Genomic DNA, 25,539 nt, shown 5'->3' with positions numbered 1-25,539 from the left:
TTAAGTATCTTTTTGGACTTGTCCAATATGTGAAAGAGCTAGAAACTTGCCAGGCAAAACTGCAGAGCATCGCTGACTGTTAACACTCAGCAGTCAAATCATTCAGTCACAAACGGTGTGTTATTTGATGGTTTCCCCTGTAAGACGAAGAGGTGGAGAAGCAGTAGAGTTTGAACACAGGCAGCAAAAAGATACAAATCAACAGCAATTAAGAAGGTTAAAAGAAAGGAAAAAAAAATCCTGGCAAAATCCCCTTTCATGTGTCCAGCCTGTTTACATTCCATGCTGGAATAACGCTGATCTGACTTGCTGCTGGCATTAATGAAGTTTGCACCTCTGGGTGAGCGGTTTAATTTATCTCAGCAAGCCAAAGCTCATTATAACAGTCCATAAATGCTATCAGATGAAAGCAGCATCCTTCAGCAGTCTCGGGGATTAAAGCAAGGAGGCATTCAACTAACAAGGTTTGTGCTGGAAAAGGCTGCAGTCAGAGCCTGTGTGCTGTAGGCTGAGGCGGCACAATACCTCAATACCACAATACAAATGACTGCTGCGGGTGTCTTGGTATCAAGAGAGCGATCTGGAGGCACTGCAGTGCTCCTCTGAATGGAGGTGAGCAGCTCCCTTTCTTCCCTTTCAGGACACCTCTCCTCAGGACTCATCAGGCCCAGCACCAGGTGGAGGAGTGCAGGGGAGCTGGGGGGACCCCACTGACTGCTGTTCTACAGGAAAAAAGAGGGGCAGGGGCTGTCAGCACAGCAAGGGTCCAGGAGAGGAGGAAAAGAAACGGCTGATTCTCTGATTCTGTCCCCCTGGGTGTGGAAATCTCCCCGCCACACACATCCCCCCTTAATCCTGAGCCAGACACTTGAGATGCAGCTTCCGCTGCCGTGCTGGCCTTCCCTTAACCATGCTTGGGTGGAGGCTGTGCAGCACGCACACAGATGTTGTTGCCATCATGCCCTTTCTGCCAGGGCTACTGGTCACCACCGGTGTGGCACTAGCTCCGGTGCACAGCACCAGCTGTTGGGGTGACAGAGTGAGCCCAGCTGGATGCTCCCGGGAAGAGATGCTTGGTGTTCCTCCAGCCGTACAAGTGATCTGCACCACCCTTGTGTTTGAAATCAATAGTCAAAAGGAATATATTTCCAGTTTTGCAATTCTTTTTTCCTGTAGAGGTGGAGAGGGCAGGCAATGAACAGCAATAAGTCCTCAAAACTTCATCAACTGTGTATCTCAAACACAAATTGGGGAAAAATAGTTTTCTTTTTAAAGTCTCCTTTTAAGCAGATGAGCACAGTGAGGCGGCATCCTACGGGCTGCGTGTGCCCAGGCCGTGTTGGGTCCCTCCCTTATGCCCGGGGCAGACGGATGGGGCTTCCACAGGGGCTGTTCCAGCCAGGCTGGGTGAGGGGAGGATCTCAGGCTCTGCTGCTTGGCTGCTGCACCCTGCTCTGTCTCAGAACCACGCCACTTTTCCTTGCAAAGCAGCTGGCGTGTGCAGCAGCATGAGGACTTGCTGGGAACCCAGGCCCTTGAGCAGCAGCAGTTTTCAGTGGCACAAAGGAAAACGTCTCCCATTGCAACACACCCTGTGCTACCCAGTCCTGCGTGTCATACAATTGCCTGGTTCCATGAAAGCCACCACAGAATCATGGAATGGCTTGGGTTGGAAGGAACATCAAGCCCATCCAGTTCCAATGCCCCGCCATGAGAAGGGACACGTCCCACTGGATCCGATTCCTCCAAGCCTCATCCAACCTGGCCATGAACACCTCCAGGGATGGGGCAGCCACGGCTTCCCTGGGCAACCTGAGCCAGTGTTTTACCACCCTCACAGGAAAACATTTCTTCCTACTATCAAATGAGCACATGAAGGGGAAGTTAGTGCATTTTCGTTGAGATAAGATATGCTGACCGAATAATCGATGTCTAATGGGTGCACAGCATGCGGATATGCTAAGCCCGTAATTTTGGGACTATAATTGCCAGTAAATGATTGATGCTGTGGTGGAAGGTTGAAGTTAAGGACAAGGATTATCCTTTCCCAGGGTTTCTCCAAGGACTGCAGTAGAGAAGGCGCCTGCCTCCAGAGGAGGAGATGGTGGGATGCTGTTCTGTGCACACCTGGAAATTGGCCTGGCAGCAGACATGCCGCTTGCTCGTGCTGCTTCCTCGGCCTCTGCTCTTTGGATTTGGGCAGGGGAGCAGCCCCAGCCCCGCTAAGGTGGTGAGCACTGTGGGAATGATTCTCGCTGCTCGAAGATTTCTTCATTTTTCCGTCACCGTGAGGAGGGAACTGAGGTTCACTGTACATCGGTTATCACTTGACAGTTGCCTCCATTGTCTCGGTGATCAAAACAGCAGCACAAGGATCTGCGGCTGTGAGTGACAGGTACGTCTGTACGTCTGAGGGGCTGTGTCAGATCTCTTTGACCCGCTGCCCTACCTGTCAAATCTAAATGTAATTTACTGTGATACGGGCACAGTGTCATCTAGGAAGCACAACATTCCTGGTATGTGTGATGCAGCTGGGATATCTCATCTGTGTCTGCCTCCCAGCACTCTGCAGGCACAGGTAAGGAAAAGGCAGACTGAGGCAGGAGGGATCCTGCCCTTGAGTTCCTGACGAGCCTAGGTAGATGGACCAAGGTCAGCGGTTGTTGTAGATCTAGGATGCCAAAATCTACAGCCCTGAAAATATCACTGTGGGTGCTGGCAGCCCGTGGGCTCTGACCACAGCCACTGCACTGTCCTGGCAGCGTCTCGGGGAGCACGGCCAGCACCAGCCAGGCAGATACAGGGAGACAGCAGCACCAGGTCAGAGCCTGGGTGGAAAACCTCACCTGTGAGCACTTTGCCTGCAGCCCAGCATAGAGATGCCCCACAGGTGGGCAATCAGCGTCTGGCCCTGAGCAGGGTCTTGGGCAGCCTTGACAAGTGAGGGAAGGCTTTGGTGGGGTCCCAGTGAGCCCCGAAGCCAAGGCCATGCTCCCACAGGCTGCTGCTCAGCAGACTGCTCCCAGGCTTCCTTATCTCCTGCCCACTCATTGTTTCGGTGACCGTGAGAGCAGAGAAGAGGGACAGCCAGAGCCCTGTGTGAAAATAAAGGGAGGTAGAACACAGAGCCAGGCAGGGTGAGCTGTCACCGCCGCTGCTGCTGCTGCGGGCACATCCTCTTTATGCCCTCCCAGAGGTTCAGGGGAGCAGCCGGAGGCTGTGGAAAAGCAGGCAGGGAGTTCAGGGTTATCAGACAGCTGAGCGTCTGGGAGAAAGATAAAGAGAACTGTGTCCTTGGTGGGCAGTGCATGCCTCTGGCTGTAAATCAGTGCTGTTCAGAAGGCCCCAGCTCCTCCGCTGCCCAAAGAAAGCCCACGTTTGGAGAGCCTGCTGAGAAATGAGGTTGAGGAGGGGGCATCAATTCCACTGGGAAAACTGGTTGCTTTCTCTGGCTCAGGCTTCCCCGTGCCAGTGCACACCAGTGTCCCATCCTGGGTGAGCGGCAGCCCCATCCTGTGCTGTGCTGGGCATTGCAGATCTTCCAGCTCAGAGCATGCCAGCTACGAATGCCTCGTGCATGCAGGAGCACCGGCACCTCCCCATCAGCTCAGCACAAACGGCAGCTCTTCACCCACACCGGCGCTCCAGAGGAGCAGCTCTCCAGAACTGCTCCTCTTACATTCTGCAGCTTAAACACTGGGAAAACTACCTCAGCAGAACCTGAACTGAACCGGGTAAAGGAAGATTTACAGAGAAAATTGCAGAATCATGGAATTGTTGAGGTTGGAAAAGATCTCTAAGATTATCCAGTCCAACCATCAGCTCAACACCATCGTGCCTACTAAACCATGTCCCAAAGCACCATGCCCTGGGCAGCCTCTTCCAGTGCTTCACCACTCTTTCAGTAAAGAATTTTGCTAATATCCAAGCTAAACCTGCCCTGCTGCACCTTGAGGCCATTTCCTCTCATCCTCTCACTTGTTACTTGGGAGAAGAGACCAGCACCCACCACAATCTCCTTTCTACAAGCTGTAGAGAGCGATGAGGTCTCCCCTGAGCTTCCTCTTCTCCAGGCTAAACAGCTCCACGCTTCTCAGCCACTCTCAGAACCCCTGGGCTCCAGACCCTTCCCCAGCTCCATTCCCCTTCTCTGGACACCTTTCTGCAGTCCCTCAATGTCCTTCTTGGAGTGAGAGGCCCAAAACTGAACACAGGTTTTAAAGTGTAGCCCCACCAGTGCTGAGTACTAAACCAAGTTGATGAGGAAAGATTGACTCAGGAGAACAAAAGAGACAAAGGCAGCAAGAGCAGTCTGTCTGATCAGACCTGCCACTGTGCAAAAATACCCCTGAAAAACCTGCTTTAGAGCTGCAGACAGCTGGAACAGGCTGGCAGGAGTCTGTCTCCCAACCCCCTTGCCTTCATCTACCAATCTCTGAGCCTTTGGGAGTCATCCCATCCTTCCCATCACGTTTCATCCACCACAAGAGCCCCAACAACAGTGAAAAGAAATCACTGAGAGGACGAATGCTAGGCAGGCTCCTAGGAAGAGCATTAGGAGACAAGAGGATTGTGCTTTGACTTCTTCCTAATTTTGGGCATGGGAGATGCACAGACATCAGGGAGGGACCCCTGTATTTCTCAGAGCTGAGCAACAGCAAAGGTGTAAAATGACTCTCCAAGCCGGACTGTGGTCCTGTCATGCAACTGGACGTGAGCCTCCTTCTTGTTCACGTCACAGCCATCCAAACATCCATCAATATGCCACACAGCACAGCCAGACACTGTGCAGCCCTCTCCAAGTCTCTGCCCTCCTGGCTGCTTTCCTGCCTTTGTGCTTGTCTTCCTGAGCAGCCCCAGCCCGCACAGCTCCAGGGCCAGCGCAGCCTGGAGCTCAGCCCTGCAGGATAAGGCCACAGTCATGCAAAACTCCTGCTGGCTGCGGTCCACAGGCTGCATTCGCGTGACGAGTGGGACTGCTGTCACAAACAAAGCCCCTGGAAGTGCTGGGGTTTGTTAATCCGTGGAACAGACAGAGCCTTACATCAGATGCTGTCAGCAGCGCTGGGAGTGCCCTGCCCAAAGCAGGCATCGTGCCAGGTTTTGCTTGGCTTGGGAATTCTGGAGCACTGGAGGGACACAGAAACTTCACCAGTGCATCTTTTGATTATCCTTCGGGTGGTCTTTGCTTTCTTTTGGGGATGTTTTTCTTTTTCAGGGGTTTTTTGACTTGTCTTGAGCCATCACCCTGTGATGGCCGTGGTTGTGAGGGACAAGGATGTGCTCACCAGGAAGGGGGCAAACGAGGCATGGATCCTCGAAAGTACACTGCGTGTCCAGGGGAGGGCAACAAGGCCTGTGAAGGGTCTGAAGCACAAGTTCTACGAGACGCAGCTGAAGGAACTGGGTTGTTTAACTTGGAGGAGGCTGAAGGGTGACTTTATTGGTCTCTACAATTACATGAAAGGAGCTTGTAGCAAGGTGGATGCTGGTCTCTTCAAGTGATCGGATGAGAGGAAATGGCCTCAAGTTACATCACAGGAGGTTTAGCTCTGATATTGGGGAAAATTTCTTTGCTGAAAGAGTGGTGAAACCCTGGGAGAGGCTGCCCGGGGCAGTGGGGGAGTCCCCATGCCTAGAGCAGTTCAAACAATGTGTAGATGTGGCACTTGGGACGTGGTTTAGTCAGCACAGAAGGGCTGGGCTGACGGATTGGATGAGCTTAGAGGTCTTTTCCAGCCTTAATGATTCTATGATTCTATACATCTGCAGACATGGTGGAAAATGCAATACATGGGATCCAGCTCGCAGTAATAGATTTATGGAGAGGGCTTCTGCCTGCTGGCAGATGCTTCACAAGCCAGAGGAGAGGCTGGATCCATCGATCCATCTGCACATCCACCGGAGTTGTTTGTCTGCAGTTACAGGATGAGCGCTGCACTCCTCCCTCCACCTGCGAGCCATCCCACGGCTCAGCCCGGCGATATGCAGCCATCGCAGGCTGCACGCAGAGATGTTCCTGGAACCAACCTGCGCGATGCCAGCCGCTCACAGTTAATTGTGGTGGTAACGCAGTGAGATGACAGCCAGCGAAACGGCCACCTCCAGCGCATATCTGAGAATGACACAAGCACTGTGTTTGCTTGAAAGGAATAATTTAGCAAAAATGAAAAGGAAAAGAAAATGAGTGGTGAGGAGGGAGAGATGCTGCAGTGCAGCCAGGGGCCCCTGGACAACAGGCTGTGGGGTGGGGACCCCGGAGGGCACTGGGATGTGGGACCAGGCCCCCCCCAGGACATGAGGTTGAGGGGCAGGGACACCCAGACACCAGGATGCAGGGTGGCAGGGGCCCTGGGACACTGTGATGCAGGGTGGGAACTCCCCCCACCCCGGGATACCGGGCTGCAGGGCTCCCCGGTGACATGGGGATGCGGGCCGGACCCCCTCCCCCAGGACACCGGGATGCGCGTGCACCCTCTCCCTCGGGACACTGGGATGTGGGGTGCATCCTCCCCCAGGACACCGGGATGCGGGGTGCATCCTCTCCAAGGACACTGGGATGTGGGGTGCATCCTCACCTGGGTTTTGGGATGCAGGTGCATCCCCTCCCCAGGGACACTGGGATGCGGGTGCATCCTCTCCGAGGACATGGGGATATGGGGTGCATCCTGCCTCCGGTTTCGAGATGCGGGGTGCATCCCCTCCCCCCGGGACACCGGGACGTTTGGTGCACCCTCTCCAAAGACACCGGGATGCGGGGTGCATCCCCTCCCCCCGGGACACCGGGATGCACCCTCCCCCAGGACACTGGGTTGCGGGGTGCATCCTCCCCCGGGTTTTGGGATGCGGGTGCACCCCCTTCCCCGGGACACCGGGATGCGGGGTGCATCCCCCCCAAAGACACCGGGATGCGGGACGCACCCTCTCCACGGACACCGGGGTGCGGCCGCCCCCTCCCCCGGGCCCCCGGGCTGCGGGCGGAGCCCCCTGGCCCCGGCGGGAGGCGGCGCGTTCCCCGCCCCGCCCCGCCCCGCCGCCCCGGCTGCTCGGCGCTCCCGCAGCCGCCGCCGCCCCGCTCCGCTCCGCCATGGCCTCCGAGCCGGCCCCGGCCGCCGCCGCCGCCGAGCAGCCCCCCGAGGCGCCCGCCGAGGCCGCCGAGCACCGGGCGCTGGTGCTGACCGGCTTCGGGGGCTACGAGAAGCTGAAGGTGCAGGCGCGGCGCGGCGGCTCCCCCGCGCCCGGCGAGGTCTCGGTGCGGGTCCGAGCCTGCGGGCTCAACTTCGCGGATCTGCTGGGGCGCCAGGGGCTCTACGACCGGTTACCGGCGCCGCCCGTCTGCCCCGGCATGGAGTGCGCCGGCACCGTCCGAGCTGTCGGGGACGGCGTCAGCGAGCGGCAGGTGAGCTGCGGCCCCGCCGCACTGCGGGGACCGCGCCCTGCGGCTGCCGGCTCCGGGCACCGAGCATCCCCCTGCGGGAGGGCCGGGCCCCCCGGCATCCCCACCGCTCCCCGAGCATCCTCCCTCCGGCTGGGAAGGCCTGGGTCCCCGCGCGTCCCCACCGCTTCCCGAGCATCGCCGGGGCGGCGTCGGGTCCCGGGCAGCCCAACGGGTCCCCGAGCATTCCCCGAGGGGGAGGATTGGGTCCCCGAGCATCCCCACCGGGTCTCCGAGCACCTGCTGGGAGGGCACCGGGACCGGGAGGGACCGGGACGGGCAGCCTCCAGGGCTCCGGTGGGACGGATCCCCGAGGGGCCCCACCGGGCTCCGAGCCCCGGCGACCAGGGGAGACGAAGGCCGGCAGCCTCCGCTGCCCCGGGGGGACCAGAGGGAAGCGAGGGGCTCTGGGCATGTCCCCGATGGGGCGGGGAGAACCTCGTCCCCTGCCCGGGGAACTGGGATAGATCCCTCTGCGGACAAAGCGCGTCCCGCCCCGTGCCCAGCCCGCTCGCCGGCTCCCCCGGGACCCCAGCCCTGCCAAGCCCAGCAGCAGCATCGCCTGCCCACCCCGAGGGACAGGACCTGGAGTCGTGGGGAAAAGCTGGAATCAGATAATCACAGAATAGTTGGAGTTGGAAGGGACCTCAAAGCCCATCCAGTTCTACCCCTGCCATGGGCAGGGACACCTCCCACTGGATCAGGGGCTCCAAGCCCCATCCAGCCTGGCCTTGAACCCCTCCAGGGATGGGGCAGCAGTTTGTCACAAACATCTTAAATGGCACAAATGTGGAAAGAAGCCACTCTAGAACCATCTGAGATCTGAACACAATCAGAATGAGTGCTGGATTTGTGGCCCATGAGCGTGTAGCTGCTGCATTTCCAGCAGCTCAGGGGATGGAGCGGCTGACTGAGCATCCCAGCCCTTTGACTCTCAGAGCTGTTGCAGTTTTGGTGCTTTAAGATGATTCTCGAGTGCACAACTAGAAAAACAAAGGCATCTCCAAAAAAACTACTGTGTCAGAGATGATTCTCTCCCCCCCACCCCGGAAAACATCTTTGTTTATTCAAGTGTGAATGCCAAACCCCCACATGGAGGAGCCTCTCTGCTCAGTCTTAGGTCTTGGCTCTGACACTGGTCAAATTGCTGATTGGACTGCCTGGTGTTTTGTCATCTCCTTCACGATACACAGCAAGCGGGTGTTCCCTGCACAGTGGGATAAGAGCAGATTTTGAGGGATACCTCAGACTTCAGGCCTGAGGCTTAGATCTGGTTTTCTTTCCAAAGGCTGAATGTGCTTTCTCCAGGGTCATCTCCAGATGATCCGAGGAATGAAGCACCTCCCATACAAGGATGGGCTGAAAGAGTTGGGATTGTTCAGCCTGGAGAAGAGAAGGCTCCTGGGAGACCTTTGAGCAGTTTCCAGGACTGAAGGGGGCTCCAGGAAAGCTGGGGAGGGGCTCTGGATCAGGGAGTGCAGGGATAGGACAAGGGGGAGTGGTTTTCAGCTGAACGAGGAGAGATTGAGATGAGATCTTGGCAAGAAATGTTTTGCTGTGAGGGTGGGGAGGCCCTGGCCCAGGCTGCCCAGAGCAGTGGTGGCTGCCCCATCCCTGGAGGGGTTCAAGGCCAGGCTGGATGGGGCTTGGAGCCCCTGATCCAGTGGGAGATGTCCCTGCCCGTGGCAGGGGTGGAACTAGATGGGCTTTGAGGTCCCCTCCAACCCAAACGATCCCATAATTCTGCGATCCTGTTAAGCGTTGCCCCCAGCTCCTTCCTCTTGGCAGGATGATCCTTGCAAGGGGCAGCAGTAATGTTTCACGGTGTACAAGCTCCTGCTGCCAGCTTGGACAAGAAAAGCAGGACATGGCCCCCGTCCCTCTTACCTCAGAGGGGTCTGTTGGCTCAGGCAGCTGGCAGTCAGCACGCTGGGTGCAAACCAGAACCCAGCCCACCTGCAGACCCTTGGAGGCTCCTGGTGCTGTGTTGTGATATGGCTTGTCCAACACATGGAGCACAGGCTGTGGGTTCAAACCCAAGCCCAGGGTGCTGCAGACCAGACCTCCACACAGGGAACAGGGACCACTTACCTGGTTCTGGCATATGGGCAAGGATGTGATAACTTCTGGTGGCCTGGGGCTTGTTTCAGACTGCCTTGTCCTCTGTTTGGCTCTAGGTTGGTGATAAGGTGATGGTCCTGGCTAGGTCAGGGCTCTGGCAAGAAGTGGTGAATGTGCCAGCCAATCAGACTTTCCTGATGCCTGAGGGGATGAGCTTCGAGGAAGCGGCTGCTCTTCTTGTCAACTACATCACTGCCTACATGATCCTGTTTGACTTTGGAAACCTCAGACCCAACCAGAGCGTCCTTATCCACATGGCTGCAGGTAAACAGCTCTTGCTACTCCACACTGACTCTTGGCCTTAAACGTGCAGCTTCCAGACGGGTGATACAGGTGAAGGGGCGAGCAGAACAGGGCTGGACTGGCAGAACTGCTGGAGTTATGGGCTTCATGCTGGCCCAGGCACTGGCAAACGCTGAACCCATTTCCCAGCAGCTGGAGTTGGGCTCCCTTAGCCTGCAACAGCATCAGCCAAGCCTTTATTCCATACCCTCCCACTGCTGCCGTTGGCACTGGTAGGGGTAACTTACCTGTCATAGAGTAATTAAGGTTGGAAAAGACCTCTAAGATCATCCAGTCCAACCGTCAGCCCGACCGCACCGTGTCTTCTAAACTGTGTCCCGAAGTGCCACGTCTGTATGCTTTCTGAACCTTTCCAGGGATGGAGACTCCAGCACTGCCCTGGGCAGCCTCTGCCAGCGGTTCACCACTCTTTCAGTAAATAAATTGTTCCTAGTATCCAATCTAAACCTCCACTGGCACAACTTGAGGCCATTTCCTCTCATCCTATCACTTCTTACTTGAGAGAAGAGACCAGCACCCACCTCGCTCCTACCTGCTTTCCAGGAGCTGCAGAGAGCGATGAGGTCTTCCCTCAGCCTCCTCCAGACTAAACAATCCCAGTTCCCTCAGCCATTCCTCATAACCCCTGTTCTCCACACCCCTCACCAAGCTTTTCTGACTGCTGGGGGAAGTTTGCTTCTACATCTTTCTCACTGCTGATTTTCAGGTGGCGTGGGAACTGCTGCCATCCAGCTGTGCAAGACCGTAGAAAACGTCACCATTTTTGGCACAGCGTCTGCCTCCAAGCATGAGTCGCTCAAGGAGAGAGGAGTCACTCACCCCATTGACTACCGAACCACGGATTATGCAGAGGAGGTCCGGAAAATCTCTCCCAAAGGTATCCTGTGGCAGAGAACTTCTGTATCTGTCTTGCATTTCTTTAAGTGCAAAGAACCTTCTAGTTACTTTCTCTTCCCTCTAGGTGTTGACATTGTCCTGGACCCCCTTGGAGGAGCTGACACATCCAAAGCATTCAACCTGCTGAAGCCAATGGGCAAAGTCATCACTTATGGTGAGTGGGAGCAGCATGGTTGAACCCCAGCTCCGATGTAGGAGGGACCACGTGATGGCAGAGTGGGTGCAGATCTGCATGGGAATGCACAGTCATGAGAGAGCATTGCTGTCGCTGCTGCGTGTTGTAGTTCTCTTATTTCATGAAGGTGTTTAGGATGTTTCTCCTGGTTGAGGCACTGAGGAGAGGGAGATTTGTACCTTGTCCCATGAGCTCTGGTCACAGGCTCTGAGGATTTTCCATCCCATGGTGAAATCTCTCTGAGTACGAGCCAGTGCCTGCAGGGGAAGCTGGAATGTCCTCACTGAGGAACGCTGGCACAACTGCTTTGTCCAGGCTGAGTTAATGCACAGCGCTAATAGAGCCTTGCTTTTCTTCCAGAGGATGTGTGGGTGATGAGGTTTGAGGCTACTGAATACTTATCTCTCCATTCTCCATTCCTGAAACACTGTGATTTTTGTCCTGGAGACAAAGCCCTCATACAGCCCCCAGCAGGATTCCAGACACTTGCAGCAGTGTGCTGCTTCTGTTGTCCCAGCCGCTGCAGCGTGTGGCTTCCCTGGAGAAGCCTGGCTGTAGGAGAAGGGGAGGTGCTGTCCTGCCAGCCTGCCTGGATGTGACTTGTAACCCTCTCTTCTCTATGCTGCTGCCCTCCTAAGAGAGTAACCTGAATTCTGTGTATCTTGAGGCTGACGCAGATACTAGTTTCTATCAAATGGGCAGATCCTGATGTGATCCTGTTCTCGGCTCTGCCCTCCATACCCTCTGTGAGCGGCATGTTGTCTGAGCTGTTACATGGGATGCCCGCTGCCTCTTGTGTTGTGTTGATTCTAGCTCATCTGTGCCTTCCCTTCTTTTTAGGAGTAGCAAACCTGCTCACCGGGCAGAAGAAGAACCTCATGGCTATGGCTAAAACCTGGTGGAACCAATTCAGCATCAATGCCTTGCAGCTCCTACATCATAATAAGGCTGTGTGTGGCTACCACCTGGGATACATGAATGAAGAGGTTGAGCTTATCAGTGGTGTTGTAGCCAAGCTGGTTAACCTGTACAGTCAAGGCAAAATCAAGCCCAAAATAGACTCCGTATGGCCCTTTGATCAAGTAAGTCTAAGTTAACGTAGGCTGGCAGAACTAAAAAATTACTAGGCTGTCGTTTTCTGCACATTGAGCTCTGGTTCAGTGTGAGCACCTTGTTTGTAGGGGCTGAACTGTTCCAAATGTTTAACAACCATCTGCTCTCAGATAACCCTTTTAATGGGGAATAAGGGACTGGGCTCTTCTGCTCCAGCGCACAGAGCTGGGCAACGCCAGATGGTGTCCCTGTGGAACAGGGCAGGTGCTCAGCTGGGCTGTGTGCATGACAGCAGCCCACGAAAGGGCTGGGATGTGCATCAGATGGAGACTGCCCTGAGTCTGCACCCTATAATTATTCAGCTGGGGAGATTGCTGCTGCCCTTCTGGGAGTGAAAAAGAGACCAGGCAGTGAAGCAGAATGAGGGTGTTGAAAGGGAGCTGCAGGTTTTTAAGCAGCTCTGCCGTGGTCAGTGTTATTGCATCACTGTGTCCAGGCAGAGTCAGGTTGTCCCCTTGCGAGCTCTTTGCTGGGAAGCAAAGGACTTGGTAATGGTCAGTTGGTGTTAGCACCTGAGGACTGGGCTGATGCAAATGCTTAAGGAAGACTCTGATTCCAAGCCTGACCCAGGTGCTGGTTTGCTTGAAAATAATAGTAATAAAAATCTGTGTATGTATTTTACTCTGCTCTGGTGAGACCCCACCTGGAGCCCTAGGTCAGTTTTGGAGTCCTCAGCACAGAAAGGACATGGAGCTGTTAGAGCGAGGCCAGAGGAGGCCACGGAGATGATCTGAGAGCTGGAGCACCTCTGCTATGAGGACAGGCTGAGAGAGTTGGGGTTGTTCAGCCTGAAGAGAAGGCTCTGAGAAGACCTTCAAGCAGCTTCCAGGACTGAAAGAGGCTCCAGGAAAGCTGGAGAGGGGCTCTTGAACAGGGAGTGCAGGGACAGGATAAGGGGGAATGGTTTTCAGCTGAAAGAGGGGAGACTGAGATGAGCTCTTAGGCAGAAATGTTTTCCTGCGAGGGTGGGGAGGTCCTGGCCCAGGTTGCCCAGAGCAGTGGTGGCTGCCCCATCCCTGGAGGGGTTCAAGGCCAGGTTGGATGGGGCTTGGAGCAAGTGGATCCAGTGGGAGGTGTCTCTGCCCATGGCAGGGGGTTGGAACTGGATGGGCTTTGAGGTCCCTTTCAACCCAAACCATTCCACGATTCTGTGATTCTGTTTTTCTGTGGTTGAAACATTGTAGAAACATTCTGGCTGCCATCTGCAGTGCTCTCTGGAGGGGAAGCTGTGGTGACACACGCTTCATTCTGTCACAGTTTGTGTAGCAGAGCATCCTTGTGTCCCGTACAGTCAGTCTGTGTGAATTCCTGAGCCCACTTTCCTGTGGGCAGGCTGGGGGAACTGCCCAGCTCTGTCCAAAAAGCATCTGTGCAGAGGCAGCCAAGTGCTTGGAACTTGCTTGGATGGGCCAAGGGGCCCGGGAAGGGCAGGACTGCACTGTGTGGTGGGTGTGGGTTTCACAAGATTCCTCTTTCTTTTAGGTGGCTGATGCCATGAGGCAGATGCAAGAGAAGAAGAACGTTGGAAAGGTCATCCTGGTTCCTGAAGCACCCAAGGAAGAATCCAAAAAAGAAGAGAACTAAGGAGAAGAGCTTCATGCAGATTGTGAATTCATGGTTTAACTCCCTGATCTCTTTGGAACCTGGAAATGGACAGATCAGTAGCTTCCATCTTCACCAGTACAAGAGCATCGTGGTTAAAGTTCACATGAGGTTTGCATGCTCTCGTTGTGACTGACCCTTTGCCAGATATGCCTCCTGCCCTCACTCTCTGTTCTGATACCTGTTTATTTTATACATTTTTTTAATCACTGGTTTCTCCAATGATCGGATTTTGAAACTAACCTTCTTTTTCCCTGGCAGCACAGCTGAAACTTCTGGGCAGTTGGCGACTTAACGACTGCATAGTCCGTCCCTGTAAAGTCCAAATGTAACATATGGCAACTGCCAAGTGTCTCCACAGAAGCTGAGCCCAGCTGAAGCATTTGTGCTGTCACCTTTGAGAAGCCTGTTCAGCAGGATAACTGGCCAACCTGAGGACGTTTCCTCCTCAGCCAAAAGGAAAGCACGGCTGGCTTAGTTTAATCCTAGCACAGGCTGCTCCTCTGGTCACACTAACTTCTCTCTGCTTTTGTAGACCTCTAACACCAGTTGACAGCAACTGATCACGTTGGCTTTAACTTAGTAACCATCCTGGTGTGCTGGAGTCTGTAGCGTATTTCACTTAGTCTGCAGTCACTTCTCTGTGCAGTCAGCAAATAACCTAACAGGTTGGGCTGTGTCTGAACAGAGAAGAAATTAGGTAATTTGATCATGTCCATTTTCTGATTCCAAACTGCGTAGGGAGATCTAAACTGTGTCTGATTTTTAGAGACCATAAGGACTCAACTGTGTCTCAAATGACTGGAACAATTGATGTTGGCTCTGTGCTTTATTAATGTTGGGCTCCAAGTTGGTATTGTTAAGGCTAAACTTCACCCTCGTGTTTATGTTTCCAAGGGCTGCAGTGTTGAAGCAGACTTCAGCAAGATGGGAACAACATAAGGCCTGGTGCTTGCTGTGGGCTGGGGAGGTGTTGCAGTTTGGGAATTAACTTGCAAAAGCCGGTCCTGCAAGCCTGCTTTCCAGGAGCCTGGGCTGGCTCCGTCTGGCATGTCATTCCGCACAGCTCTTGCCAAGTTAGCAGTGTAGATGGTGATCTGCCCACCTCCCTGTCAAGCCTCTTGCCCTGGGCATCTTAAGCAATTTAAATCCTGCTTTTCCCTTCTCCCCTAGCTATCTGCTCACACCACCTCTTGCCTCATGCTTCAGTGCTGCAGGAGGGCTTGACTCTCCTTCCACCTGAAAATGCAAGTCTTGGGGAGCCTTGGGCTCTCTCCCAGCACCCAGGGCTTAGGCATTGCCTGGGGTGTTCCTCTCAGACCAGAACTCTGATTTTCTTCCTGTTTTTTTCATCCTATTTTGTTTTCATGCATTTGGAAACGTAGCTGTGCAGAGACCCAAGCCCAGTTCTATGAGCACTTAATGCCCTGGGTGGTGCCCCATCTCCTGCTGGACCCTGTTTTCAACCCTGAATGACCCTGGTGCTGTTTGTGCTTGAGGTTTTCTTGTGGACTGTGGGTGCTCTGGGCTTTTAGGCTTCATTTTGGATTTGAAAAGGTAAACCTGAGGGCACCAAGAAGAGCTGCCCATTGTGGAAGAGCTCAGGCTTCAGGAGCAAAACCTTGCAACTCAGAGTCCTGCTTAACCAAAGTTCAAGGAGAGAAGGTGACTGCTGGGGAAAGGGCCTTGCACATGAAGCCTCTCTGCTGCTGCAGAGCAGCCAAGTGATGTGCAGGGCTGGGGGCTTCTTCCTTGGCCAGCTGCAGCCTCCAGTGGGGCTCCACTCTGTCAGTGCAGGTACTATTTCAGGTGTTTGGGCTCTGTCCCTAGTTCCTTGGAAATGCGTAGGCACAGGCTCTATGGGACTCACCTTGGGCAACTCTTAAGTATTCAAACAACCCTGTTCCCTTGGGACTCGGAGAGCTGGTGCCCTCCTGCAGATCTTTGTCATTCCATCTCTTGCACTTGAGACCTTGAACTTCCTAAACGTGGTCTGGTGGAACTCACAAGCACAACTTTTTAACCTTTCTGAATCCAAAAATCTTGCTGCTTCTCCTCTCAACCTTCCCTGTTGTGTTAATTTACATTAAATCCAATGGTGTCTAACGCTGCTTTACCAGGTCTGGCAACAGGAGGACTGTCTAAATTGCAGAAACGGGAAGTCTGGACCTCTTCCTCCAAGAAACTGGACTTCACCTTGATGCAAGAGCAGTGTGCTCAATTGGCACACAACCCTGCATATCTTCAGGTTCTGCACACACGTAAAGAGGGAAAACTATCAAATTGTGTTCCACAGTAACATCCTCTGCTTGCTTTATTCTCAGCTAAGCACGTGCTCAGTGCCTTACTTGGATGGCCTTGGCTTGGGTGGCATAGCCAGGCTCTCGCAGTCTGTCCCTCCCAAGGCAGCGTGAAGGAGGAAAGCTGGAGTCTTGCAGCTCCCCGCAGGGCACCTCTGATATGCTGCCTTGTGGCACGCCACAAAAAACAGTAACAGTGCCTTCTTCTATGTGCCTGTAAGGACTAGGAAGTCACTGGAGCCTTTCCCATTCTGGCCTTTCAAAGTATTGCCAAAAACCTGTCACGACTCTTGCTAGCTCTGTGTTGTGAATGCTGGTGATGTAGTCTGACTTACTGTGAATAAGATGCTCCCTTTCCATGTATTACAGCCTTTCCAGGGCTGTCCTGGTGGTTCTGTGCTCCACACTGCAGAGGAGCTGTTGTCGAGCCTGTGTCTGCCCCAGGGCAGCTGCTTGCCTTGGGCCAGCCCTTGAGTGAGGCTTTAGCTGCTGCCCTGGCCTTGGCTCTGGGAAAAATCCAGGCTTTTGACTCTCTTTGTGTAGCTGCTTGTGTTATCTTCTGCCTACACATTCCCCAAGCCCTTATCAGGGCACGAGTGCTAAGCAGTTTCTGTCTGCTAGAATTTAGCACTGACTGTTCTACGTCCCTTGGTAGCAGCAATGTTTTCTACAGAGACCAAGATTAAATGTAACCGTGCTCTTCCCTGCCTCACAATCAATGCTCTGCTCTGCATGGTTGGATGTTTTTTGGGTTTGATTTTTTTAGTTGTGTTTTTTTTTTTTAAATAGACATTTTATGGGCCAGTCAGCATGGAACCTCTGTAAACCAACTTCAAGTGTCTTAATTCAACCAGCAGGTTTGTATACTAAGGACCAAAGCGAAAAAAAAACCAAAACCAAACAAAAACCCTGGGATAAAAATCATTTCACTCGACAACCTTTTAACTTTTTGTAGCAGAGCTAGTGAGGAAGTGGGAGATTCTGGTGCTTAAATAGTGTGTTCCAGTGATGAGGACTGCAGTTCAATGTTCATTTTGCTGACTGTCTGGTCCAAAGGTTGTGCCTGAGGAGTCCAAGAAAGCGTAAGGAGCTCATGGGTGTCCCTGCCCCTACCCTGTGCCGTGGGGCATGGCTTACAGCCTGAGTGCTATTCCTGTGTCATTACTGCAGTCACCTTCCCAGACTGGTGCTGCTGATCTTGGACAAAATGCAGCTCCTTTGCTATCACCAGGCAGTTTTTGCCATGTTTTTGACTCTGGTTCCTCTTCAGCTCAGTTGTGTTGCACACCAACAGCAGAAGGGGAAGGGAGCAGAAGCAGCCTTGGCTTGTGCAGAGGTGCGTGACCCCTGCCAAGTGCTTTGCGATGGGGGAAGGAGTTGAGATGTCTCTTTAATTTCAGACACCTGTATGAAACTAGACTTGATTGAGCGGGGAGAAGTAAGAAGCGTTTTGGGCCTCAGGCTTTAGTTGGTGCAGGATCTTGGCCCACCTGCAGCTGCTGCCATAGGTGTAAAACCACTCTTGTTACCTGGTGATGGCAAGGTGTGACTGGCAAGTGGTAGCACGATGTGAAGTGCATTAGACTCTGAGCCTCTTACACCATCTGGTCTGTCTGTTGTGTCAATTTGCAAGTATGTGATGCGAGTGATGCTCATCCTACACACAAGGAAAAGTCTTTGTTTAAGTATATTCCGCTTTATGTAACCAAGTGGGACAGAAAGCAAGTCTGCCAGTGCTGTTTACATGACTATAATGTGTAATGCTCCTCTGTCTAATGTTGCCATACGCCTTATGTGTTTCAAATGTTAATTAAAAGTGTAACAAAGCCCTCAGTGGTGTGTGCTGCTCAATCTTCTGCTGGAATGAACCTTCTGCCCCAGCCCAGCCCCTGGAGTGCTTTTATTGCTTCTCCAGGCAGGTTGTGGGTGGACACATTCACTTTATAAGTTCCAGGTCTCCCAGGGCAAGAAGAGGCCTCTGCTCTCAAGGACAACTGTTAATTGTTGCCTTGAGTGCTGCATCAATCTAATGCCCAGTTCTGGAGGGTGGCTATGGTGACTTTTGTTTATAAAGCCCTTCCCTGGCGGCTGCACTTTACTCTGTGTCTGAGTGTCCTTGACCAGTTGAGATTGAAATGGGTGAATGAGGAAGACAAGATGTGAACAACCACTACTGGAAAACATGGGAATAAACCTTTATTTGTGTTTCTCCTCTAGAGACTGTGCGTGCCTGTATACTCCCATGGGAGGCAGCGGTCCTGGTAGCTGAAGGTGTTTTTGCTTTCCCTAAGGAAGCAGGAGGTTCCCTGCTGGGCCCTGAGGAGGGGCTACAGCTCAGGGCTGTCTGCTTGAGGACCTAAAAGTCTGAGTTAACAGCTGAAATTAATAGTAACTCAGCAGTGGCTGAGCTGGAACCTGCCTGGAGTGGCTGGAGTGGGAAGACACTGCTGGATGATGGGACTGGACCAGACCAGCTCCTGCTCTGGTTTGGGTTACACTGCCGAAAGCTACGCTGGGGTCAGCCTGGAGCTGGTGTCGGAGCGAGCTGCTTAACTGCTTGGTGCGGGGGAGTTGGCAGATCCAGGGAAGCTCCAAACCATGTTGAGGCTTGCAGGGACGGAGGTGCTGCTGTCACTAATGGACTGATTTTTGGCTAACTTTGGGGCAGCCAGGAGCTCCTTAAACAAACTCCTGCTTTTTTCCTGAGCTGGCTGTGCTAAGCTGCAGTTCCATCAGCTGGAAAGGAAGAGGAAGCAAAGGCACGGGCTGCTCCAGCAGGGAGTCTTACACAATGCCCATTTTCTTCAGTACTGTGCCAACCTCGCGGAGATACTGGGCATCTGGATAACCATTCCTGTGGGGCAGAGAGGGAAGTGGTGTAAATCCTGCTGCTGGTGCTAAAACCATGGTGGGGAGCAGCAGTTTATTTTTGCCCCATCCTGTCAACAGGGGCTGAGGGTGGAAGTCCTGCTCCAGGGGAGCTGCTGAGTGCTGCCATGGGAAAAGTCAGGAACAGTGTAAGTAAACAGGGCCCAGAATTCTTGGCCATGGGGAATTTACAGGTGTAGGATGGGCAAGGGCGTTAGCTCCAGCCAGAGGGTGCCAGGGCTGGTCTGCCACCCCACAGCTGCACTGTGAGCTGAGCCAAAGGGAGACACCAACTTTACTACTGTGGGAGCCTGGAAAAGCCATCCGTGCTGCAATTTGTTGAGCCCACGGTTGCTTAAAATAAAAAAACCCAACAATCTGGATGCTTGAGATGAGCTGGGCCATACCTGGCTTTGCCTCCATCCCAGGAGGTTTTGTGTGGGATAAGGCCCCAGACCACTCTTTCCTCTCCATTGCAGGACTTGATCTGGAATGTCAACCCCTGCTCAAACGCCTTCTTCAGCAGCATCGCCATCTTCTGCCCTTCCCTGTTGCCAGGCAGGAAGGCACAGAAAGTGCCCCCCTTGTAAGGCTGTCCTGGGCAGGGGTCACCCACCTTAGAACAATAAGAAAGCATTTTTATAGAATCACAGAATCATTTAGGTTGGAAAAGACTTTGGAGTTCATCAAGTCCAACCATAAACCCAACACTGCCAAGCCCACCTCTAAACCATGTCCCTGAGTATCTCATCTGCCTTTTACATCCCTTCAGGGATGGTGACTTCACCACTGCCCTGGGCAGCCTCTGCAAGTGCCTGAGAACCCTTCAAATGAACAGATTTTTCCCAAGATCCAATCTAATTCTCCCCTGGCACAAACTTGAGGCCATTTCCTCTCATCCCATCGCTTGTTACTTGGGAGAAGGGACCAGCACCCACCTCTCTACAACCTCCTTTCCAGGAGCTGCAGAGAGTGATGAGGTCTCCCCTCAGCCTCCTCTTCTCCAGACCAAACAGCCCCAGGTCACTCAGCTGCTCCCAGAAGCCCTGTTCTCCAGCCCCTTCCCCAGCTCCATTCCCTTCTCTGGATGTGCTCCAGCCCCTCAAGGTCTCTCTTGGAGTGAGGGACCCAAAACTGTCCCCAGGATTCGAGGTGCAGCCTCACCAGTGCAGAGCACAGCGGGACAATCCCTTTCTTCCTTCAGCTGGCCACACTTTCTTAAATACAATGCATTTAAGAAAGAACTGAAGAGCCCATCTCAGGAAAATGTATTTTAAATCACTATCATATGTAACCAGCAGCTATTTCAAACAACAGGCTCAGAGCTGGCTTCTAAGATTCTCTTCAGCTTGAAAATACACAGATGACCAAGTCGCTTTGAATTAAAACCAGAGATCACATGCTATTCAAATAGTGGCAAGCTACTCCCAAACCTGGTGTGGAGCTTTTCACCTTCCACAGGGCAACAACTCTGCTGCTTTTCATGTGGGACATGGAGCTGTAGCTGCCCCACTTGACAGAACCCAACGTGTGTCCTGCAGCGGGACGGGGAAGCCCCTGTGGTGGGTACCTACCCCTTGGATGCCATCAGGAATGTTGTAGACAACCTGGAGCGTTAGATCTCGATAGTAGCCAGGCAGACTCTGAGACAGGGAGGAGACCTTGAATGTCCCTGAGATCTTGCGGTTGGGAGCAACCAAGGAGGAGCTGCAGCAAGATGGTCGCGTACTGTCTGCTGCAAAACACGTCCTGCACAAGGTGTGACCACAAGGAGCCTGGCAGGTCACCCCTGAGCCCTGGCAAACATCACACTGGCCTGGAGGGGTCTCGCTGTTTTCCTGCCCAAGGCTGGGGCCTCTCACCTGCTGGGATGAACGGTCAGGCTCCTCCTGCGCGTTGCTCCTGCCTGCTGGGAGCAGCGCCCGTTCCTGGCTCCCGGGCTCTGCCACAGGTGGCTGTTGGGCTGCAGCCCCGGGTGGTTCCGCAGCTGTAGCTCTGGACAACCAGGTGGGCAGGGAGCAAGGAGCCCCATCTGCAGCCACAACCGGTGACCGCAGCTCTGCCATGGCTTCGCTGCGGCCTCCTCTGCTCTTGTCTCTTGTAAAATGAAATCTGTCTGGCAAAACTTGCTTTAGCCGTGCAATGTCAGGCTCCCCCACAGACACTTTTGTCTTCAGCTGCTCCTGGGGCTCCCTCAGACCAGCAGGACTGGGCTTATCCACCATGCCAGGGCTGAGAGGGCTGCTTCGTCCTTGCACTGCTCCAGAATCAACACGGTCACTGGCCTCCTCCTGCTCCAGTGACTGCTGGACCCTCCAAGGACTGGAGGACCTCTTCTCCTCAGCCTCTGGCAGCTGGAAAGCCCTGAGGGCATCTGCATGGACTGCTTTATTGCTGATGTCCAGGTGCTGCAGGCCCACCTGTAGGGACTCCAGGCTGTCAAGAAGGGCTGCACCCAGCACTGTGTCCTGGCTTCTGCTTGGCTGGATGACACTTGAATGCCCTGTACCCTCTGGTCCTGGAAACAAGGATGAAGACTTCAAGGCACGGAGCCTCCTAGAAGAAAACACGTGGAAGGCCTCAGTCACTCCTGGCAGCATCTCCTTGGGGCAGGCAATATACAGGTTGTACTTGTCTTTGCTGATTCCAAGCTGCATGGAGCTTCCTCGCAGGAGGCTGCACAGTTCACTCAGGGCACTGTCATCCGGACCATCTACAGCGAGCTCCGAGTAGCTCATACTCTGACACATGAGGTCAGGACATTTCTGCACAAGAGCTTCTAACTTCCATTTTGCTTGGAAAAGCTCACTCCTCTCCGCTGCCTGTAGCGTCAGCACTGTGCAATCCCCAGTGCGACACTCGGAGATCTGCACGCCTCCATCCCTGCAGAGCTCATCAATCGCAGAGCAGCAAGCGTCTTTCAGGTAAGACCACTGCAGAGAGTCCAGGCTCATTTCTTCACTCACCACGCTGCCTGTTCTGCCAGGGCCTTGGGGCTTCTCATTTTCCTTGGTCCTTGGCAGGGAGAAGCTGTTGGAACGGCGGTGCAGAGGCCTGGATTCAGAGAGTTTAAAGTCTAAAGTAGAAGAGGTCCTTGTCGCATCAAGGGCACCAGAGGTGGTAGCAAAAGGGTGGTTCTTGATGGAACTTGAGCCTTTAGAGTCCCCAGAATGCTGCCAAGTGTTGTTTTCTCTACTCCCCATGGGAGACAGAGCCTTGTGCCTCATAACCCTGGCACCTCCTTTCACATGGACCCATTCTTTGGGGTCCTCCTGCTGAAACTCTGCTGCTGACCCACAAAGCATGTCTGTTGGGGAGATGTGATGCTGGTACTGCTGGCTCAGCACTGTTGGGTCACCTGCACCTGAAGCATCTGTGTCCAATACGTGCTGTGTCAAAAGCTGCGCCTGTCCCACTGGCGGAGAGCCCTGAGCCAGCAGGACGCCCCGGCTGGCTGGAGACCTCTTGGCATTCATAGTGCTGAAGTTGGCAGCCAGCGTGAGCTCACCTTTCGGCTCCAGCCTGCCTGGACTGAGCCTTGAGGCCGAGGTGTCCACAGGCGCCTTGGGCTTGCACAGCGCAGCCTCTGTGGTGGGGGAGGTTGCTGGGGGCGAGAGCAGGGAGCTGCTGAGCACGTCAGCTGTCTGTGCAGCACCTCTTCTGGTGCTGAAATCCCGAAGGTTCTGCTTGGCTTGGGAGACATCAACGAGGTTTCCAATAAGATAAAGCTGCTTCTCATCCTCGTGGCAGAGCAATTGGGGATACAGTTCCTGCAGCTCCCGCATCAGAGCCCCGAGTGTCTGGCTGTCCATATCCAGTTCTCCTTTGGCAATCTTCTCCTTGCGCAAGCTCACCTCCAGCTGCTGGTAAAGCTGCTGCAGGGCCAGGCGGGCCCGTCGCAAGGCATCCAGATCCCCAGCTGCACCTGCAGGAGGCTGGAGGTACAGTATGGCAATGCCATCACTGCTGACATCCACCACATCCACACTGTGCTGGCATAGGACATCTTGGTACCTGGCAGCACAGAACTTCTGCATGTACAAGTAAATGTCCGCATCCATCACTAGGGAGAAGTCCTCTAGCTGCTCCACAGCTTCTCCATCCACTGGGCCTTGATGTGATGGGGCTTCAGCTGCCTTTTTGCACACCTCATCCCAATCTAGCAGCTTTGCTGCCTCTTGTGTAGACTCACCAGGGTCAGGCACTTGCTGGTGATCCTGAATTCTGGTCTCTTTGGCCACATGGCTGGGACCTGGCAGAAGGACTTCTCCAACAGCTTGGCTCCTGAGGTTCAGGCTGCCCAGCAGGGCTCTGCTGAAGGCCTGCAGCTCAGTGAACGGTCCCTTGACTACGCAGTGCGTGTTCTTGGAATCGAAATTTAACTGCACATTGCTGTAGTCCTTATGCAAGTTCCTCAGGAGGGTTTTGCCAGCAGGAAGCTTCCCGTAGTCAACTATCACACAAGCGTAAACAAAGATCTGCAAGTGGATAGCACAGAAGTGAGAGCAAGGACCAAAAATAACGCCTCTCTGAGGCACGGGGCAGGAGCCAATGCACTGGACATTTGCCACAAACCCTGCATTATTATGACAGAAGTAGCAATATTTTCCCCACTTCACCCTCCCAGCATCCTAATCTTTCATTCTGCTGAGAAAGGAGCACAACGCAGGCAGGACTGGAGGATCCAGCCACGCCAAACAACTTTTGGACCTTGTACCCACAGTCAAAAGCTTTCCGCAAACAAGTGGTGCGCAGGGCAAATCACATAGAGATGTGGCCCAACTGGTACATGTCAGGAGCTCTGCAAGCAGCCCCAAACCAAGAAATCCACTGTCCCTTCTGCATCTGAAATACGGGTGCCCTCTTGTGAGCTTCAGCTGCAGACTTGGCACGACAAGCTTGCAGAAAGATCTGTGATGCTAGGCTGAAAGTCCCACATCCTTGCAAAATACAAGACAGGAAACCATGAGATGTGGCTACAGCTGTATTCTCTTGAAACTGGAAGAAGAGGTAAGAACTCCCCAGTGCCTCCTAGACAACAGCACAGCTTTCTCCTAAACTCTCCTGAGGAGGAGAGAGGAAAAATACACTGTGCATGTCCAGCTAATGACATGGTGTCCAGCTAACGACATGGTGTCCAGCTAACAATGGGACAGAGGCATTAACGGAATCCCTTGTGTGTCACCAAGTGGCCTGCGGCAAAGTGCCCCTTTGCTGTTCTTCCTTGCTTTGCTGGGCACAAACACCAAATGACCGAGCACACAGCCTTCCTGGCTGTCCCTATGTCATTAGCACAGACCAAAATAGCTCCTTGCTGGAATATAAATAAAACCAGATTTGGTTTATGTCTAATTAAGATTAAAGAATCCAGGCCTCCCTTCCAGACTGCATCTGCCAAGCACAGAACCAGTCTGGGAGCCAGCTGGGGCTGTCACGGCCACGCGGGCAGGAGCCTTCTGCTCCTTGCTACCTCATCGGAGCTCAGCTCCACGACATGTGGCGTCACTTCTAGCGGGTAGTTCTTCCCTCCAATCGACAACACGTGATTCTGTGCCTTCAGGATCCTCTGGGCCACTGGGTGGGAAAAAAGCATTTGCACCAGCCCAGCCCCAGGCTGGCAGGAGGGGCAGGAGAAGAGAGCACAGGAGGGCAGGGGCGACAGGGCAGTGGGGAACGGGGCAAGTGAGAACAGGAGATGGGGCAGGAGTGATGAGGGGGACGGGGCAGGGCAGAATGGGGCAGGTGGGCAGGAGGGGATGGGGCAGACAGGCTAGAGGGATGAAGTAGGATCGCAGGGGATGATTGGGCAAGGCGGGACAGGGCAGGAGGTTGGGATGGGGCAGACAGGCTAGAGGGATGAAGTAGGATCGCAGGGGATGATTGGGCAAGGCAGGACAGGGCAGGAGGTTGGGATGGGGCAGGAGGGCAGGGGACAATGGAGGATGTGGGGGATGACAGGGCAGGAGGGGATGGAGCAGCCATGCTGGGGGGACAGGGTAGGAGGGGGACAGGACATGCAAGTGGGGAGATGAGGCAGCAGGGAACAAGGGAGGAGGTTCGGATGGGGCGGGGGGACGATGGAGGAGGCAGGTGGGGGGGACAGGGCAGGAGGGGATGGGGTAGGAGAGGGTGGGGCAGGGGGGAGACAAGAGGGTATCGGGCAGGGGAGGGCGGGGGGGACATGGCAGCAGGGGACGGGGTAGGTGGGGCGGGTCTGGGTGCGGGGGAGCCGGCAGAGCCTCGGCCGGTTACCTTCCAGGGCCTCGAAGGTGATGAGGGCGCAGGGTGGGGGGCCGGGCAACACCCGCACCTCGGCGATCTCCCCGCCGCCGTTGCGGGAGCGCAGGAAGTGGATGGTGAGCTTGTCGGCCAGCCGGTCGGGGGAGAGCTGGGCCGGCAGCCCCCGCACCCGCACCGTGCGGCCCGGCATCCCCGCAGGCCGCTCCCCCGCCGACCCGGCAGCCAGCGAAAGCGAAACCGGGGCCGCCCAGCCCCACACAGCCCTGTCCCGCACGGCCCGGCCCCGCAGAGCTCGAGTTGGAAGGGATCCACAAGGGTCATCGAGTCCAAATCTTGTCCCTGCACAGAACAACCCCAACATTCACCCCATGGGTCTGAGGACACTTCCCAGATGCTGCTGGAATATCGTCAGCCTCAGTGTCCCAACTGCTTCCCTGGGAGCAGTTCCAGTGCTCCACCACCCCCTGGGGAAGAACCTGTTCCTA

At 54.4% G+C, this 25,539-nt stretch overlaps 2 protein-coding genes across 2 annotated transcripts; one reads left to right on the top strand and one right to left on the bottom strand.

Moving 5' to 3' along the window:
* Positions 1-7,056: 7,056 nt before the first annotated feature.
* On the top strand, positions 7,057-17,779 carry VAT1 (vesicle amine transport 1). The gene is made up of 6 exons (XM_069877252.1): positions 7,057-7,399; positions 9,613-9,820; positions 10,566-10,736; positions 10,821-10,910; positions 11,772-12,013; positions 13,527-17,779. The coding sequence occupies exons 1-6, from the start codon at positions 7,088-7,090 to the stop codon at positions 13,626-13,628; spliced, it is 1,125 nt and encodes a 374-aa protein (XP_069733353.1). The 5' UTR covers positions 7,057-7,087; the 3' UTR covers positions 13,629-17,779.
* Positions 17,780-18,117: 338 nt separating this feature from the next.
* LOC138731361 (uncharacterized) lies at positions 18,118-25,245 on the bottom strand. The gene is made up of 5 exons (XM_069877251.1): positions 25,067-25,245; positions 24,285-24,388; positions 20,389-23,292; positions 19,222-19,430; positions 18,118-18,800 (listed from the first exon to the last, which is right to left on the bottom strand). Exons 1-5 carry the CDS (start codon positions 25,242-25,244, stop codon positions 18,731-18,733), a joined length of 3,465 nt encoding a protein of 1,154 aa, XP_069733352.1. The 5' UTR covers position 25,245; the 3' UTR covers positions 18,118-18,730.
* Between the last annotated feature and the right edge of the window lie 294 nt (positions 25,246-25,539).

This window comes from Phaenicophaeus curvirostris, chromosome 26 (assembly GCF_032191515.1).
Source record: "Phaenicophaeus curvirostris isolate KB17595 chromosome 26, BPBGC_Pcur_1.0, whole genome shotgun sequence".
NCBI classification, from domain to species: Eukaryota; Metazoa; Chordata; class Aves; order Cuculiformes; family Cuculidae; genus Phaenicophaeus; species Phaenicophaeus curvirostris.
Note: the sequence above shows the minus strand (reverse complement) of the source record. Positions and strands in the feature narration are given on the sequence as shown.

What these genes read in the sequence shown, in the direction of transcription:
- LOC138731361 (XM_069877251.1), bottom strand. Translation starts at nt 25,244, where the DNA reads ATGCCGGGCCGCACGGTGCGGGTGCGGGGGCTGCCGGCCCAGCTCTCC. An exon ending in TGGAGCTGAGCTCCGATGAG is followed by an intron (nt 23,293 to 24,284) that starts GTAGCAAGGAGC and finishes ATCCACTTGCAG; the next exon opens with ATCTTTGTTTACGCTTGTGT. An exon ending in TTCCTGATGGCATCCAAGGG is followed by an intron (nt 19,431 to 20,388) that starts GTAGGTACCCAC and finishes TATTGTTCTAAG; the next exon opens with GTGGGTGACCCCTGCCCAGG.
- VAT1 (XM_069877252.1), top strand. Translation starts at nt 7,088, where the DNA reads ATGGCCTCCGAGCCGGCCCCGGCCGCCGCCGCCGCCGAGCAGCCCCCC. An exon ending in CCTTATCCACATGGCTGCAG is followed by an intron (nt 9,821 to 10,565) that starts GTAAACAGCTCT and finishes GCTGATTTTCAG; the next exon opens with GTGGCGTGGGAACTGCTGCC. An exon ending in CCGGAAAATCTCTCCCAAAG is followed by an intron (nt 10,737 to 10,820) that starts GTATCCTGTGGC and finishes TCTTCCCTCTAG; the next exon opens with GTGTTGACATTGTCCTGGAC.